The sequence below is a fragment of the Mytilus trossulus genome, unplaced genomic scaffold (genome assembly GCF_036588685.1).
Source record: "Mytilus trossulus isolate FHL-02 unplaced genomic scaffold, PNRI_Mtr1.1.1.hap1 h1tg000024l__unscaffolded, whole genome shotgun sequence".
Lineage (NCBI taxonomy): Eukaryota > Metazoa > Mollusca > Bivalvia > Mytilida > Mytilidae > Mytilus > Mytilus trossulus.
In genome coordinates, this window is record NW_026963290.1 from 6,242,138 (window position 1) to 6,257,901 (window position 15,764).

At 31.2% G+C, this 15,764-nt stretch overlaps 2 protein-coding genes across 2 annotated transcripts in view; one reads left to right on the forward strand and one right to left on the reverse strand.

Moving 5' to 3' along the window:
- Window positions 1-3,237: 3,237 nt before the first annotated feature.
- Window positions 3,238-9,229, reverse strand: LOC134698928 (GTP-binding protein Rit2-like). Its single transcript, XM_063560609.1, has 4 exons — window positions 8,657-9,229; window positions 7,413-7,495; window positions 5,264-5,441; window positions 3,238-4,920 (listed from the first exon to the last, which is right to left on the reverse strand). Exons 1-4 carry the CDS (start codon window positions 9,168-9,170, stop codon window positions 4,670-4,672), a joined length of 1,026 nt encoding a protein of 341 aa, XP_063416679.1. The 5' UTR covers window positions 9,171-9,229; the 3' UTR covers window positions 3,238-4,669.
- A 2,903-nt stretch (window positions 9,230-12,132) lies between these two features.
- The window catches only part of LOC134699075 (uncharacterized), a 60,425-nt gene continuing 56,793 nt past the window's right edge, over window positions 12,133-15,764 (forward strand). Inside the window, exons 1-3 of the mRNA XM_063560762.1 lie at window positions 12,133-12,297; window positions 13,884-13,942; window positions 14,712-14,822. Coding sequence (XP_063416832.1) covers window positions 13,894-13,942; window positions 14,712-14,822 — 160 coding nt within the window. The 5' untranslated portion in view covers window positions 12,133-12,297; window positions 13,884-13,893. The remainder of the gene's footprint in view (window positions 12,298-13,883; window positions 13,943-14,711; window positions 14,823-15,764) is intronic.

Genomic DNA, 15,764 nt, shown 5'->3' on the forward strand with positions numbered 1-15,764 from the left:
TAATGCATAGTTAGTTGGTGGACTTTATTTTGAAAAGTTTTGAAGAATGTCTTTTGAAATTTTTTGTTGGACTCCTTTGAAATCGGTACTTAAGCTTAAACTATTGTATGAACCTGTCCATAATTAAAGACAGTATGTTTCCTTTAAAAGATGTCTTTTATTGTTGTTTTTTGCAACCGTTAGCTTTATAACTGAGATTTCACAACTGTCTCCTTTATATAGTATAACAACATCGGGCGGTCTTACTGTGTGTCAAGCAATGCAAAAAACAAAATAATAAAAATTTTCTTCTGAGCTATATCATGCATATGGATATATGAGAATCATTTACTGGAAGTTCATTGGAAAATAACCTGCACAGGAGGACAATAACAAAACAATATGGGAAACTAAAGAGTATATGTAAGAAAAAGTGAACGCGCAGAGTGTTGGATACGTTAAATATAAAAAGAATCGAACAATGCAGCATAAAGGTGAGAAAAGGTGTTTCTCGATCAGAAACATATGTTTCCAGTATAAGCCATATAGGTTTGCATTTAAGTCGTAAAATGTCTTGGAATTAGCCAGCTTCAAGGCATTTATAGATATGATGAAATTAGGTAAAACAGAATTGAATAATTGTTTATATTTACGTGAATGTTGCAGGAAGATGCAAATCATAGAAACAGCTTTAATGACTACAAATGTGGACTGAAAGTTTACATTTACCCATTTGTACCAATTGTATAACAAAAAAATAGTTCGGGGCATACATGTACAAAGAAACACTCACCCAAATTCCGGCTAATAATTTTACTTGGATCTAGACTTCCTGGAATCCTGTATATATGTGAAATAGATTTAAAAACATGTATGTCTCTGGAGAGTGAATGGAATGAAAAATGAAAGAGTAATATCATAATGCGATTTCAGACGGAAAACCAACAGTTGAGATGCGTAAATATGTCTAGATATATTTTGATTCTCTTTCTTAATAGTAATCGTTCCCATGCCAGCACTTAATAACGTGTACAGCTTCACAAGTTGAAAAACAATTTGTTTAACTTATTCCCAAATGATATTCTGTGAGCTATTTATCATGTATAAAAATTGAAACGATGAAGTGATGTGATATTGACGTGGGAACTTTATAGAAATGTTTGATTTCTTATGATAGTCAATGTGATGCAGTATTAAGCAAATTTTTGTAATTTTTTCCTTATGTATTTGAATTCTAATTGTCATGATCCTTTATGTCGTTTTTTTTTGGTGCTCAGATCTTGTTTCTTATACATGTAAATATGTGTGAAACTATCTCAATAAACTTATCATAGATACCAGGATTGAAATTGTGTGTTTGCTCCACACGCTCGTTTTGTCTACAAAATACAGTCAAATTCTAGTGCACGATTGCTGTACTTTGTAAGTCCGTAGTAAGTCCTAATTTTGAACTTACACCAAGACTTCTTCTTCCGTCCTATCCACGCTAATTGCACAACATTATTATGTTTATAATTTAAAACGGATGCACTAAGTTCGACGTGTATTTTAACCATTGACAAACATGGGCAAATGAAGGCAGAGTACAATGTAACACCGTATTTGAGTCGTGTTTCGATTGTGTAAAATACGGCAAGACCTTTTAGACATAACAAAAACGTGATACGATCTAAACTAGAACATGGTTTTATTGTAGCGGATTCGTAGCAGGATCGTTTCAAGGTCGTGCTAAAACTTGAAAACTACAAGCCGACTATACCATAATCTAATCGCAAGGCTATTTTTTTATAATTTGTATTGGGATCTTCGCGGTGTTGATCTAGTAAAAGACGGCAAGACCTTTTAGACATAACAAAAGCGTGATATGATCTCAACTAGAACATGGTTTTATGTAGCGGATTTGTAACAGGATCTTTTCAAGGTCGTGCTAAAACTTGAAAACTACAAGCCGACTATACCATAATCTATTTGTGAAGGGAAGGGGGCTTATAGACACTTAAATCACTTAAATCACAGTTGTGATTTTAGCATGTCCAGATAAAATGATCATTTTTTGTGATAGATCGGTTGTATAACTTCATTAAATAAAATCTCCACTAAGCGGTTACCGTGCGAATACCTTTGTAACAACAAATTTTCCAGATTACCACCTATTCTTGTTTTTGTTTTGATTAGTTCCAGAGTTCTAATTTCAGTAGAAAAATACACATAAAAGCACGTTGGTTAACACTGTTTTATAGAGACTATTTAGACCGAATTAGATTGAAAGAGCTATATTGAACTTTTAATTCATATAAAAAGTTTGACAGATATTTGGTCCATTATATATCATTAGGGATTCGCCAATAACAGATGTATTAAAGATTATCACCAAGGTCTATAACAGAGACTATTTAGTCAATAATGTGGCTTTCAAAATAGAAAAAAAAGATACAAAAGTTATCAAGAACTCTTAAGTAAGCTATACATTTTGTACAATGCCACGTATAATCCAGATAGACACTTATATTAACATTTTATTTCTTGTCATATAACATGTACATCTAGGTCAGTTTGGCTAAACTTTAAATTATCCGACTTCACATGGTGTCTCAGATTTAGTTTCAAATCTTTGTATTATATGGGAATTGAAATTCTTGGCAGATATAAAAACCATGATGTCGATATACGTTTTCATTTATTGCGGACAAACATCACTTACAATTTTTTGGGACTAACTTGCAATTGACTGTCATATTGCAGAACTAAAGGAGTGCTTTAAAAACGAAAGTTGTTGCTTGAGTCTGACTTATCGGTGTCCCAACTACATAAGTTTTTGACAGTCATTGCTATCTACGATATACTACAAATATTTGTATCTTAATTAAAAAAAAAACTTAAATCTGAAGCATATTTAACACAGCAAAAAGATTGATCCTCGTCAATTTGGTACACCATACGGATATTGTGTAATCAAAATGTGCTATTATACAAATCGAGAAATTATCTTACATTAAGGAATATATCTCCTTCATGCGAAACTCTGATTTGTTTCCCGGCTTTACTAATAGAAACTTTAGGTGTATTATCTCTTCATTATTTTAATACATTTTGAATTATCAAATCTGTCTTCCTCGATCATATTTGGTCAGACGTATTTAGTCCAGAACATTTGGTAACGTTAACCTAAATTCGCAATCAGAAAGCATTTTTGTTTACGATTGGTACAAAAAGCCAACTATTCAAAGCAAAAGTAACATCCACTAAACAAAAGATACGGAAACCAGAATTCTAAGAATAAATATTAACATTTCTCTAAATGAACCAGCTGTATTTAGAAAAATGATCAAGTTTATCTTGTTACATGTATTTTGTTCGAGAATTAAACCCACTAGGAGTAATAACAAGCAGTCTTGGTGTATACTAGTATAATTACATTGTATATTCAGTAAATCATACCAAATTTGATTAATGGTCTTATTCTAAAGCACGAAAAGAAGTATAAAAGACTTGTTTGGTCAAATTAACCAACATTGTTATTATATTTACAGTTTTATTGACTGTTATAAAAATCCATACTCATTCGATTGTCTCAATAAACACGATGATTTCTATATGTAATATATATATAATATGAGATTGATGTTGATTTTCTATATATTTTATTTTAGAATTTTCGCGATCAGTGGCATGACAATTCTCATTTGTCCAACATAAATCCCTTTAAATCCAATAAAAGTCTTAATAAATTACCATAGTTCTATATCACTTAACTATTCAGGAAGGAAAATCATTTGTTTTCTACCATTACAATAAGGAATAAACCATTTAACTAAATAATTCTAATCATGATATATCTTTTGAAGATTATGACAAGCTTTTGATCAAATATGACTAGCAGATGAATAATATCAATTTAAAAACATTAACAAATAGATTCCACAACTACAACAAGTGTGTAACGATATTTCTCCACTCGAGACAGTTAAATTTAGGTTTTGCCGAGCTTTTTTAATAGTTGAAATTTAACTGTCGAGAGTGATGAAATATCATAATACTCGAGTTATAGTGGTGGAATCTGTTTCTCTAATGATTTTTATCCTTCTTTTTCCAAGATTTGAAGAAAGTTGTGTACTTTTTATGTGACGTCATCAGACATGGTCGTCTTGTTTCATGACGCCAAAATAGGAAAATTCAGAAGAAACAAAGACCACAACTTAACGTCACAATAAAATTTCGACCAATCATTTGCTGAAAACAAATTTTTTACTAGAGATTAGAAATATTTTTCTCAAACCGGTCAAGAAATGTGAAAATAGCAGGAAAATTAGAGAAAATCTAATTTAACATTTCATCTTGTTTTTTTTCAATATTTTAAAACTGAAATATTAAATTTTAGACGAGATCCTTATTACGGAAGATTACAAGATCAGGTCTACAGGAAATCTGACGTGTCCCACCATTTTAACTGACTTTCGTGCATAGATAAAGATTGTTAAATCAGTTTTACCAGGCCATATTTCAAATTCCCAATACCTTGTACACAAGACCAGCACACGATTTTTAGGAAAATGCATTTTGTTACCGTTGAATGGTAGAACGGTATTAAACGTGAAAAATATCTAACATTGTTTTGTAGAACATAATTTGATAATAACATATTGAGGGTACCCGTAACTTATAAACGTTGTCATCAACATAAGAATTCAGTTTACGTCATCACATCATCTGAGCTTATTTTGTGTTTATGTTTTAGATGAAAGAATTTGCCAAGCATATCAATGGATCCTTTCAGTAAAGAGTCTCTACGTGAGGAGGTCACCTTTGGTTTTTCAATGTCTGGATTTAGTCGTAATTTAATCTGTTTAAGTATTCCAACAAGTAGTTCATCCACTTTTACATTCAATGTTGCAGACGTTTCTATGTATTTACAATTATATTTTGTTGATATTTTTCTGGCATCTGAAATACAAATATGACACACTAAGTTGGAACTACACTTATAAGTTCATGTATTTGTATTTTGATGATAAATTTATATTTTTGAATAGTGTACGAGTGTTGTCTTCTATTTCCTTAAAACATATCTTGTTTATAAAGTAAGGTAGGTATACGGTTATTCCTATATCAATGCAAGAGTATTAAAAATATCTAGTTTATTCGTCATAGTTAGTGAACTGAAAACTTTTTCGCATATGACTTAATTTAACGTAACTATTTGCAGTGCCTCTTGCTGCTTAAGTAACACTGTTAACTTCGTGTGATATCATTTGCGACAAAACATATTATCATAAATGAAACTAACCTTCATGACTAATTTGTCTTTTTCTTACGAGATCTACTTTATTTGCTACAATAATTATTGGTCTATCACTGTCCATGTCATTACGGATGTATTGTATATATTGAACAGCAACTTCAAATGTTGATTTCTCGTGGACAGAAAACACGACAATATAAGCGTCGATCTGTTGTTCCTCCGCCTGTCATAAGAAAGTAAAACAATGAAACTCTAATTTAAAAAAAAAACAACTAAATTAGCAACATTCCAGCAGTACCTACATACGGGATATATATATCCCAATTGATACGATATTCCCGTGCTTGCATTGCATATCATGATTTTCTTGATAGAGGGTTGCTGCTCACAAAGAAGCTATTAAACCAAGAGTTTCAAATGGTCAAGTTGAAATCATCCCCTCGTAAATTTTACGGACACCATCACGAGTTGGTTGACCGTTATGGAATAACCGTTTAACAAATGATATCGGATATGTTCCTTACGTCGTAACTACAATCCCCTTTCCTTTCATGAATGTGACCTACCGAATTAGACTATTTACCGGATTTGGTATCACATTAGCAACACGACGGGTGCCAAACGTGGAGCAGGATCTTTCTACCCGTCCGGAGCACCTGAGATTACCCCTAGTTTTTGGTGGGGTTCGTGTGGTTTATTCTTTTGTTTTTCTATGTTGTGTCATATTTACTATTAGTTGTCAGTTTTTTTTTTAGATTTATGAGTTTGACTGTCCCTTTGGTATCTTTCGTCCCTCTTTTAATGATAATTTGAAAATAAATATGCCTGCCATATTAAACTTTTAAAGGAATTATTTTACCTTAATATTTACTAGCCTTAAAATTTTAAGATTAATATTCGTGTTCCTTTGTTTTTACACCATCATGATCATACCCATTAAACGAAGGGCAAAATATATCTATGGGATAGTCTTATAAAACCTGACATTACCATGGCCAAAAACCCTTAACAAAAAAAAAGAAACGACGGAAAGACAAACAACCGGCTACTCTCAGTTCACATTTACTAATTAACACAAATGAAAATCAGCTATACATTATAACTAAGTCCTAAAAAACACATTAACAATCGGAGCGTCAGTCTAAAATAAGCAGTATACGATAGCATTGAAAGTAGTTTTAAATTGCATTCGCAATCGAAAACAGGTCCTCTTCGATCTACCGTTGTGATAAACGCTATATTGGCGAAAGAGTCAGCATGAAATAAAATCATTTCAAACCCATCGTTTTTCTTAGATTATTTGAAACCCGTCGGTTCAGAAATCGTTTGCGTAGATAAATCTAACTTCTCAAATATCTCGAGTTCAAATAGTAATGTGTGTTTGTACAAATCTATTAGTATTTATCTTCATTTGTTATCTTTAACATAACTATAAAAGCAAATATTTCTGTATATTGTAGCATTGATTTGCACTACTTTGATTCTGCAGGAATTATGATGGAAAACATTTAAAAATATTCAGGTGAAACATCTCTGATGACTCATCCTTATTTGTAATTTTCTCAATGAATTCACAATTATTGATTTTCTTAGTGATACTATTTTGAAATCATTACTAAGCTATTATTCAACAAAATAAACCATGAATAATTTATTGGCAAATTCTGCCTATCAAATAATCAAACAAAAAAGCAACAAACAGGTGTTTCTCAAAGATATTGCAAAATTGGCGTCCATATACTTCCATTACAAGTAATTTTATAAAAACAAATATTAACATACTATCGGAGGGAGTGTAAAGGATCTTGAATATTGAGATAGTATCACAAAATTAAAAAATAAAATACAGACAGAAAAGGTTAAACGAATCTTTTACCCTATTATTTTTGCCCGAGTAAGTAACAGTTTTTATTCTACACGTGGTACTAGTAAACAGTCGACCGAATCCTTATCCAACCAGTAAACCTTTGAATCATATCCATAAACAGACGATATAGATAAAAATTGACATTTCTAACTACCAACAGAAATCCTTGGAGAAGAAAAAATCAATTGAAACTAATCATAGCTAAAGCTTGGAGGGATTAAGTAATGAGTATGTGATTGAATTCTTTTTTTTTCTCTCTCTTTAATTTTTCCCTATTGTTTTCTACACATTCATACAATTAGTCGATAAATTGAATAAAGATCTCACCTTGTCCTCTGAGAAATCTACAAATTCTAACGTGGATTCTTCGTTGTCTATTACGACTGTTAGCAGATTGTCTTCAACATCTCCTAAAAGATACATTTTAACATAAAACAGAGATCAAACTGTTACTTGAATAGCTACATCGTTTACAATCGGGTGGTACATTTATTCAATTATAAAAGCAAGAGGTAATGCATCATTTACAGACACAACTAAAACTATGCCTAAGTTTGTTAAACAATAAAATTGACTTTCATTTAGCTCTCGATGAAAAACGTTGGACTTGTCTGAAAAATGCAATGAATTGATAATCAAATTCCACTATGATATCTCTGTTTAGCCCACCTGGTACTTATGACCTGTGTGAGCATTTTCCAACATTTGTCCGTCGTCTGTTAACTTACAATGTTACAATGATAATCTCTCTTCAAACCACAAGACGAAATTTAACCAAACTTTGCCATAATCATCAATAAAAACATTTGTTTCAGAAATGTGTCCAACTACCTCACCTGGTGAGAGACATAATCGAAATCGTCATTTGACACCTTATTGGAGTTATCACCATTTGGTGACGATTTTATTCATTTGTTTTGAATTGCTGACTATTATTCGGAAGAATATGATAGTATAAGTGAAAAAAAAATCATCCGAATAAGGTCTACAATATCATTTATATGCTCAACATGACTGAATGTGTCAGTGAACTCTTAGAAAACATATTCCCATCTAATGATACTTTCTACAAAAAAGCTACCATTGTTGAGGACGTAAGTAAAATATACAGACTCTTTAGAACCTCTAGTTACCATAGTGGAACTAAAAGGGTACGTATACAATTATTGGGCTTTAAATTATTGTTCCAATTGGGCCTTTTATATAAAAAAATATACTTATCATATAACTCGCTGAAGAACGAACACAGACTTCAAAAAGGTAAAGCACGCTTTAACACCTGATGACATGCGAACTTTCCATGCAAAGACACTTGGATAATAATTTCGATTATATTCTTTTGTATTTCGTCTAAACGAGACTCGCAGGTTGCACTCAATCTCAAAATAGGGAGAAAGGCTAAATAAGATAAAAAATGAAATACAGACACTCTCAGACACTTGGACTCAAAAAAATTGAAAAACCCCAAATATCGAAAACTGTAAAGAGGAGGATTCGTTTGTATTTTTTGCACTGTCCATAAAACACTTAACAAAAGGAAAAATCAGAAAAATACAATAAGAATTGCTTACCTATTTCAAAAATATGTGAGCACATGAAATCAGAGCTCATAAACTGAGTTGTCAAAGTACGCTTTCCAACGGCATCAGCTCCCATTACACACACACGGTAGTATCCAGATGAGGAGGTGGAGGAACCCCCACAGCACAGAGAACTGTCCTCTGATGTGTCACTTGATTGTCTTTGACGGTTGAAACCTCGTAGTGAAGACACACTAACATTACTTTCCCGTCTGTCCCCTTCTGTAGCCTTTGGAACTCCTCTTGAAGTCGTTTTAAAAGAACGTATTCTTTTGCACTGTTTCGTTTTTCTATCTTTATCACAGTCTGGAAATAGCTTATCTGTTGAAACTGGCAAACTGTTTCGTCTTCTTTCATCCTCTTTTAGAATGTTTACTTTTGATTTTTTTCTTATTGTCAAAGGTGAATTCGGTGCCGACTTTGTTTGAATCGGACTCAGGAAACCGTTGACAGAAGCGAATAACGACTCGGGATCCAGTTTGTCATCAAAAACCATATTTTTCATACTGATAACGATCTAACTTTGCCTCCGATCTAATATAACAGTTTAATGTATAACTTGTTCTACCGTTACAAGTCTAATATTGATTTAGCCTTCAGCAACATTTTATTTATACCAATGTATTGGAAAACCCTTACCCACACACGTGATATTGTTTGTTACCAGGTACTAATCAACATTGTCATGACTCAGATTAATTCGATACCTATATTTATATACGTATATTTTATAATAATGGCAAGATCATAAAACAAATGAGATTAAATTGCCACTAATATATAAAGAAATATATGAAAGGAAATACAATGCCTAACTAAGAAACTAGTTTGCAATTTGATTCTTAACTAGTGTCCTTACATTTTTCAATAATATTCCGTTCTTTTTACACACTCTTTAATTTCGTTAACTTGAATATTAACACATTTTGATTTATAGACATTAAACAGTCGATTTCAACTCTAAGTTTACATTTCAAAAAGTGATACTTTTGTATTTTCGTCTCGATATCATTAATGGAAAAAGCAGATGGAAAAATTGATGTGATCACATATTAACTATACCAGGATCATAGTGTCCTAAATATACCAGCACATGTTTCAGGCCCAACACATTTGTGCCCATGTGTTCTCATGACAACAAAATGAGACTATAATGTTTAAATCATCTCAATATTAAACCAATGACACAAGTCCAAAAGTCACTGAATTCGTATTTAAGTATACTTGTATTGTTAAAGTTGACATACTTTAATACAATGAAAATTGTGTGAATATCTGTGAAATAAATCTTATATAGTTAAATTGATATTTAAAAAAAAATGACTATTACATATATTTAAGGAAATCGTCAGAACATTAAAATTCTACATTATCCTCTCGTCCACCTTAGCGGGCTGACTTTATCCATTTTTGAGTGGATTCGTGTATACGAGTATCTGTTTATGAATGCATGTATGCTTGTATATATGTCGTCTTTTTTAAAGTGATGTTTCATTGCTCCAATTGAATATTCGTGCTTTTACAAAATGTTGGTTAAAAGCGAGTAGATTTTAAAAAAAAAGAGCATGCAACCCATATAATAAACTTGTATAAAACTTAACAAAAAATAAATTAGGAGTACAAAAATATGTCATTGTTGAATATCTTAAAAAAACATTTCCAGCGATCATACTATTCATTGGTTATGTAGTCTTTTTTTTAGAACTTGAATTTTCCCCCTGTTTTTTTCTTTTAGTCGTCATTTTTTGTGTCTGAGGATCGATGTTCCCTTTTTTTAATTGTTAACTTATAACCATGACAACGCGAAGTGATTACTTACATTGCTCTTCAATGATTTTACTTTTATCGATTGACTGAATTTCAGGAAGAAGGGGTTACATGACTTGTAAATGTACTTTTAAATTCTTTATAATTTTTCGTTTTCTTTTCAATGCTTTTGCAATATTATTGACGAATAAAACTATGTGTATTTCTATTCATTTCTTTGATCGATTACCTACATATTGCATAAACATAAACGATTTGAAAAACAACACATTGTTGTTATGGTATATAATTAAGTGTAAACGCATTTGTTTAGACAACCATAAAATATTCATGTGAAACTATTTTTGTCTCTGTGATTGAGCATGTGCAATTATGTATACTTCAATGGCAACTAAGAATTCATGCGACTATACTGAGAAATGAACGCTGAGTTCGGATAATGAATATGCAGTGATCACCTCACGATTCATTACAAATATATCCTGCTAATTTCGTATTTCTTTAACTCAAAACTAAAATCCTAAAAATGTACCTGTTGTATCCTTTATCCGTAGTCCGAGAGATGCGTTCAACATAGTCACCAAATTTCAAATAATCTTTATAGTCGAGATTGAAGTTAAAGGATACTGTTAAAATCTTTTCTTTCTACCTACAAAGTTCTTGTATAAAGCCAGCCACATATGAATAAAAGAACGAACAAGTCGACAAGAAAAGGGGCATAGTTTGCTCAGACTGGAATGTCAATTGTTTGTTAAAAAAAAGTCCTCTAAACGCAACAATTATATTGTCAATAACAAATTCCAGCATTTTTAAATTTTCAGTTACAGAATATATATGTTTTGTTTGAATCAGATTGAAGTTTTGCAAAATTGATTTATCCCGCGATAAGATAATATACTTGTATTTAAGCTAACCATTCTTTTATATGAAACAAAACAGGATAAACTTTTTCAATTCGACTTTAAGTTTGGAATTGGAAATACTTGTGTACAATGTAGAGCAGTCAATTATGTTAATACAATTGCAAGAAGAGAGAGCGGCAGCTTGAGATTGTGTTAACTCTAAAAGTTCTTTGGTACTTTTTAGTATCCACGTCTGGTTTTATGGTGCATGATAAGACTAATTGTTTGTAAGAACACTTATGTAGATTGTGTATCGAATACAGTGCTGGAAGAACCAGTTTTTCATCTTTAGTTGAAATTCCAAAGGAAAAAAGAACAGAACTATTATTCATAGTTTCTCTTTTTGTTTTGCCCAACATGAAGTTTGGTGATAAACAACAGAAACACTGAACTATAACAAAAGCAAAACAAATTCATTTTGATATATCAAATTAATGTTTAAGGTGGTCGTTCAATAATGAAAAAAAAATATAATTATAGTATAATCAGAATCTTAAAAACTATTCCTTTAACAGTTCTAATCTATTGCATCTGATGAACATGAAGAGATGACTTTTCTATCACATAGATATAAGAAGCTGAGTTATGACTGCCAATGGGACAACTCTCCATATATATTATAGGGAATTTCATTAACATGCAGAGGAGGCAAGTCTAATTTAGGTACATACTAACTTTAGATTAATTCCTTCCTGTTGTTTACTAGATATACAAATAAGGGTTCGACCAAAATGGAACAATTGGTAATATTACTGTAAACCGATTAAGCATGTTTACTAATAAAAGTGTCTTCGACATATTATGACAGGCGTTATAAAATGAAAATAAATTAAAGATAAACGAAGAAAATAAATCTAAAATATATATGAATATTGACTTTGATTCTACCATATGTCAATAATCACTTCCAGCTGGGATAAACAGATCTTTGTGTCGTACACTTTTATTCCGAACACCACAAAGGTAAGTGAAATTTACATTTTTTTCTGGTTCATTTTAATTTTTTTAATAAAAGATACCTGTTATTTCGGGTTTAATCTCATTTTGAAGTCCTCATTCAACCTATAAAGTTTTAAAATTTAGATCTAAAAATATATAAATCATACTAAATGTAATACATATGCATCTAAATCGTTTAATGAAAGCTATAAGTTATTTATAGCTATCAATTAAAAATAGCTAAATCTTAAAATTGAAGTTTACTCCTAACATAAAAAAAAAAGAAGAGAAAAGGCAGGTATTGGCCTAGCTACAAAAAAAATGGTTGACAAATTCTACACTTTCGGATATGATACAATTATTTAAAGCTTAACAATTCCATTTGCAATTCATACGACACAGGTTTAAACATATAACTGATAATTTCAGATAGTTTTTTTTAATCCTACGCACAAGTGAAAGCATTTCAATCAAATATACAGTCACGTACTAAATCCCAATAAAAAAACATGTTGATCTATATTGTTCACTCCAAAGGTCTATCGCTATATGGTATGTGCCTATAAATTAAGTGGGTAACAAAAACGCAGAGTAAAAATCGTCACATTACAAAGCTATCATCAGCCTTTGGTTTTACAACCCCCTCCCCTATCTGACACAAACGAACATTTTTTTATGCCCCACCTACGATAGTAGAGGCGCATTATGTTTTCTGGTCTGTTCGTCCGTTCTTCTGTCCGTCTGTCCGTCCGTCTGTCCGTCCGTCAGTCTGTCCTGCTTCAGGTTAAAGTTTTTGGTCAAGGTAGTTTTTGATGAAGTTGAAGTCCAATTGACTTCAAACTTAGTACACATGTCCCCTATGATATGATTTTTCTTATGTTAATGCCAAATTAGTGTTTTTACCCCAATTTCACGGTACACTTAACATGGAAAATAATAGTGCGAGTGGGGCATTCGTGTACTGAGGACACATTCTTGTTTATTAATGAGTGTATCTCTCTGATGTATAGCCCTGATTTTCATTATCATGAATTTGCTACCCGTCAATGTTGGTATACAATACATTATTTTTAGATTGAAAATAGTTTAGCTTGGATAAAATTATGAAAGCCATTGGTTGTTGAAATCTGAATATAGTACACTAAAAATATGGGAAGCATTTTATCAATATCTATAAAATAATTTAAACATTTGAATTATAAATAAAAGGGGTATCTTTTCTTTAAAATATTGACACAAGTTACGATAAATATTGTGTTGTCATTCAATTTCATTTAAAGTAATTGCATTGTTAACAAAGCATGTGCTTATATCATATTTGTTTCTATTGTAACATTAGTGATGTTTTAACCGTTAAGATAGTTGACTGTATTATGGCTATTATTAAGTGTTACTTGATATAACGAGTTGTCTGTTTATAAATGAAGACATTATCAAGAACCTGAAATTTCAGCTCCATCATTTAAAGACGACCACACTCACTGCTTGGCTTGTATCCTTAGATCGGAAGCTTGAAATTTATATAACGTGTTTAATTGTTTTGGCAATGGATATACAATTAAATAATGACATTGTTATATGCTATGCAGTTAGCAATCTTTACTTTTCAGACTAAAAGTTATGATTGCAGGTTTGATATTGCTTATTGTCGTGAGCAGTGTCAACACTCGTAAGTTGTCTTATATATTTTATGATGTAGAATGTATTTTGTTAAAAGGTATAAAATAGTAAAATCATTAAATTGATTATCATGTAACTTTAACTGATTTTGAATAAAATTTGCATTAATCATTCGCAAAAAACTACATAAACAGTTTGTTTTTTAATTGATATGTCCTGGTTCTTAAATAATAAAATGAAATGAAAAAAACTTGTGATTTATTTCATTGTCAAGACCAGTTTAATTAAGTTTGTTTGTCTCCTATGACGTGCACCTTACACATGTAGGTTGAAAGCGGGTTAATCGAATGGTAAATGAACTGTTTATTATTTACTATGTAATAATGTAAACTATTATTTCGAATAATCCAAGTAAAGTTAAATATATGATGATTTAACATTTTCCTTTAATATGGTAGTTGCATAATCAATGTGTATTACCTGCTCTCTATTATATTATTTGTAATTTAGGTTTACATATATAATACAAATGTACTTTAACGACGAATTTGAAATAGGCATATAATTTTTGTTCATTCTTTCTCTTTTATGAAATAATGTATTTCAGGTATTTCCTTCTCATAGCACATTTCTGCTGACAGTAAACATATTGTAACAATTCAAAGGTTTTGTCTACATTATGTGTGGGTGAATGTTCTTCGACTGAAAATTATCCGCTATTTTATATAAGAACTTTACTGTTTAATATTAAGTATTTACATATAAATCATTTGATAAAACTCGACAGCCAATTGTAACATTTAATTCATTTAACTCAGAGTCATGTACGTACGATGAATTGACATTGGACGATGGTGGTACACATACGGACAGATCAGCATGTAAAGAAATCACATGTTCTGGCGGGGAAACGTCGGAAAAATTCATAGGTTTGTTTTTATACATTTTTATGTTTTGGCCACATTCAACCAGTTAATTTAAGTAACAGTTTTACAAAGGTTACTCCGACTGGAATCATGTCTTGATAAATAATAGAATAGATGTAACAATATGTTTAAAAGTACATGAAGAAGGAGCCTAAGATTGTATCTACTAAGATTAGAGCTTTTAATTATCAAAATCCAATTCCGTTCGCCTATCGGTTAGGTAGTATCACAATAACTTTGACCCCGGCGTTGAATGTTGATAAAATTGATATTTGTAATTTAGTAATTATTTAAAAGTAAGATGTTTCTAGGGGCACTTAAAAAAATCATCAATTTTACGTAGTTTGTAACATGGCTTAGGACACTTATTTAAGTTTGGTATCCAAAATACTGAAGAAAAATCCTGAGGAACATATGCTAATAACCTAATATTCGCTGTTGGTTCTAATTAGGAAATGATTTCTTTTATGAGTAATGTTAAGTTAAGTACGATTCCAGAGATGTATGAAATAAACACCTTTACTTTGTATAGTTTTCTGATGTGATTTCAACAAATAATGTTTTCTTCCGAAAGAAACGTCTTTTACATTTGCTTGTCACCTACACAAACTTTGAAATATCGTTTGGTCGACAACGAATGGCATTCGTTCGATTATTCATAGCATAGCAAATGATGTTTATACACAGACAAATATATATATATATATAGCTGAAGCTACTGATTAGGGTCAAAAGAATGTTTATAGATTATATTATCTTCATCATATATGGAACTGTTATTTCTGTTTGCAAATCATTTACATTCCAAAATTTCCCTTATACTGTTCGCAACAATAGTTTAGAACAAATACTATGTATTGAGTTACAGTGTAGATCCTGTCACATTTAAACAAGGGGTTCCAATCCCTGGAACTCCCCTCCCTTGGATCCGCTACGTAACGTGAC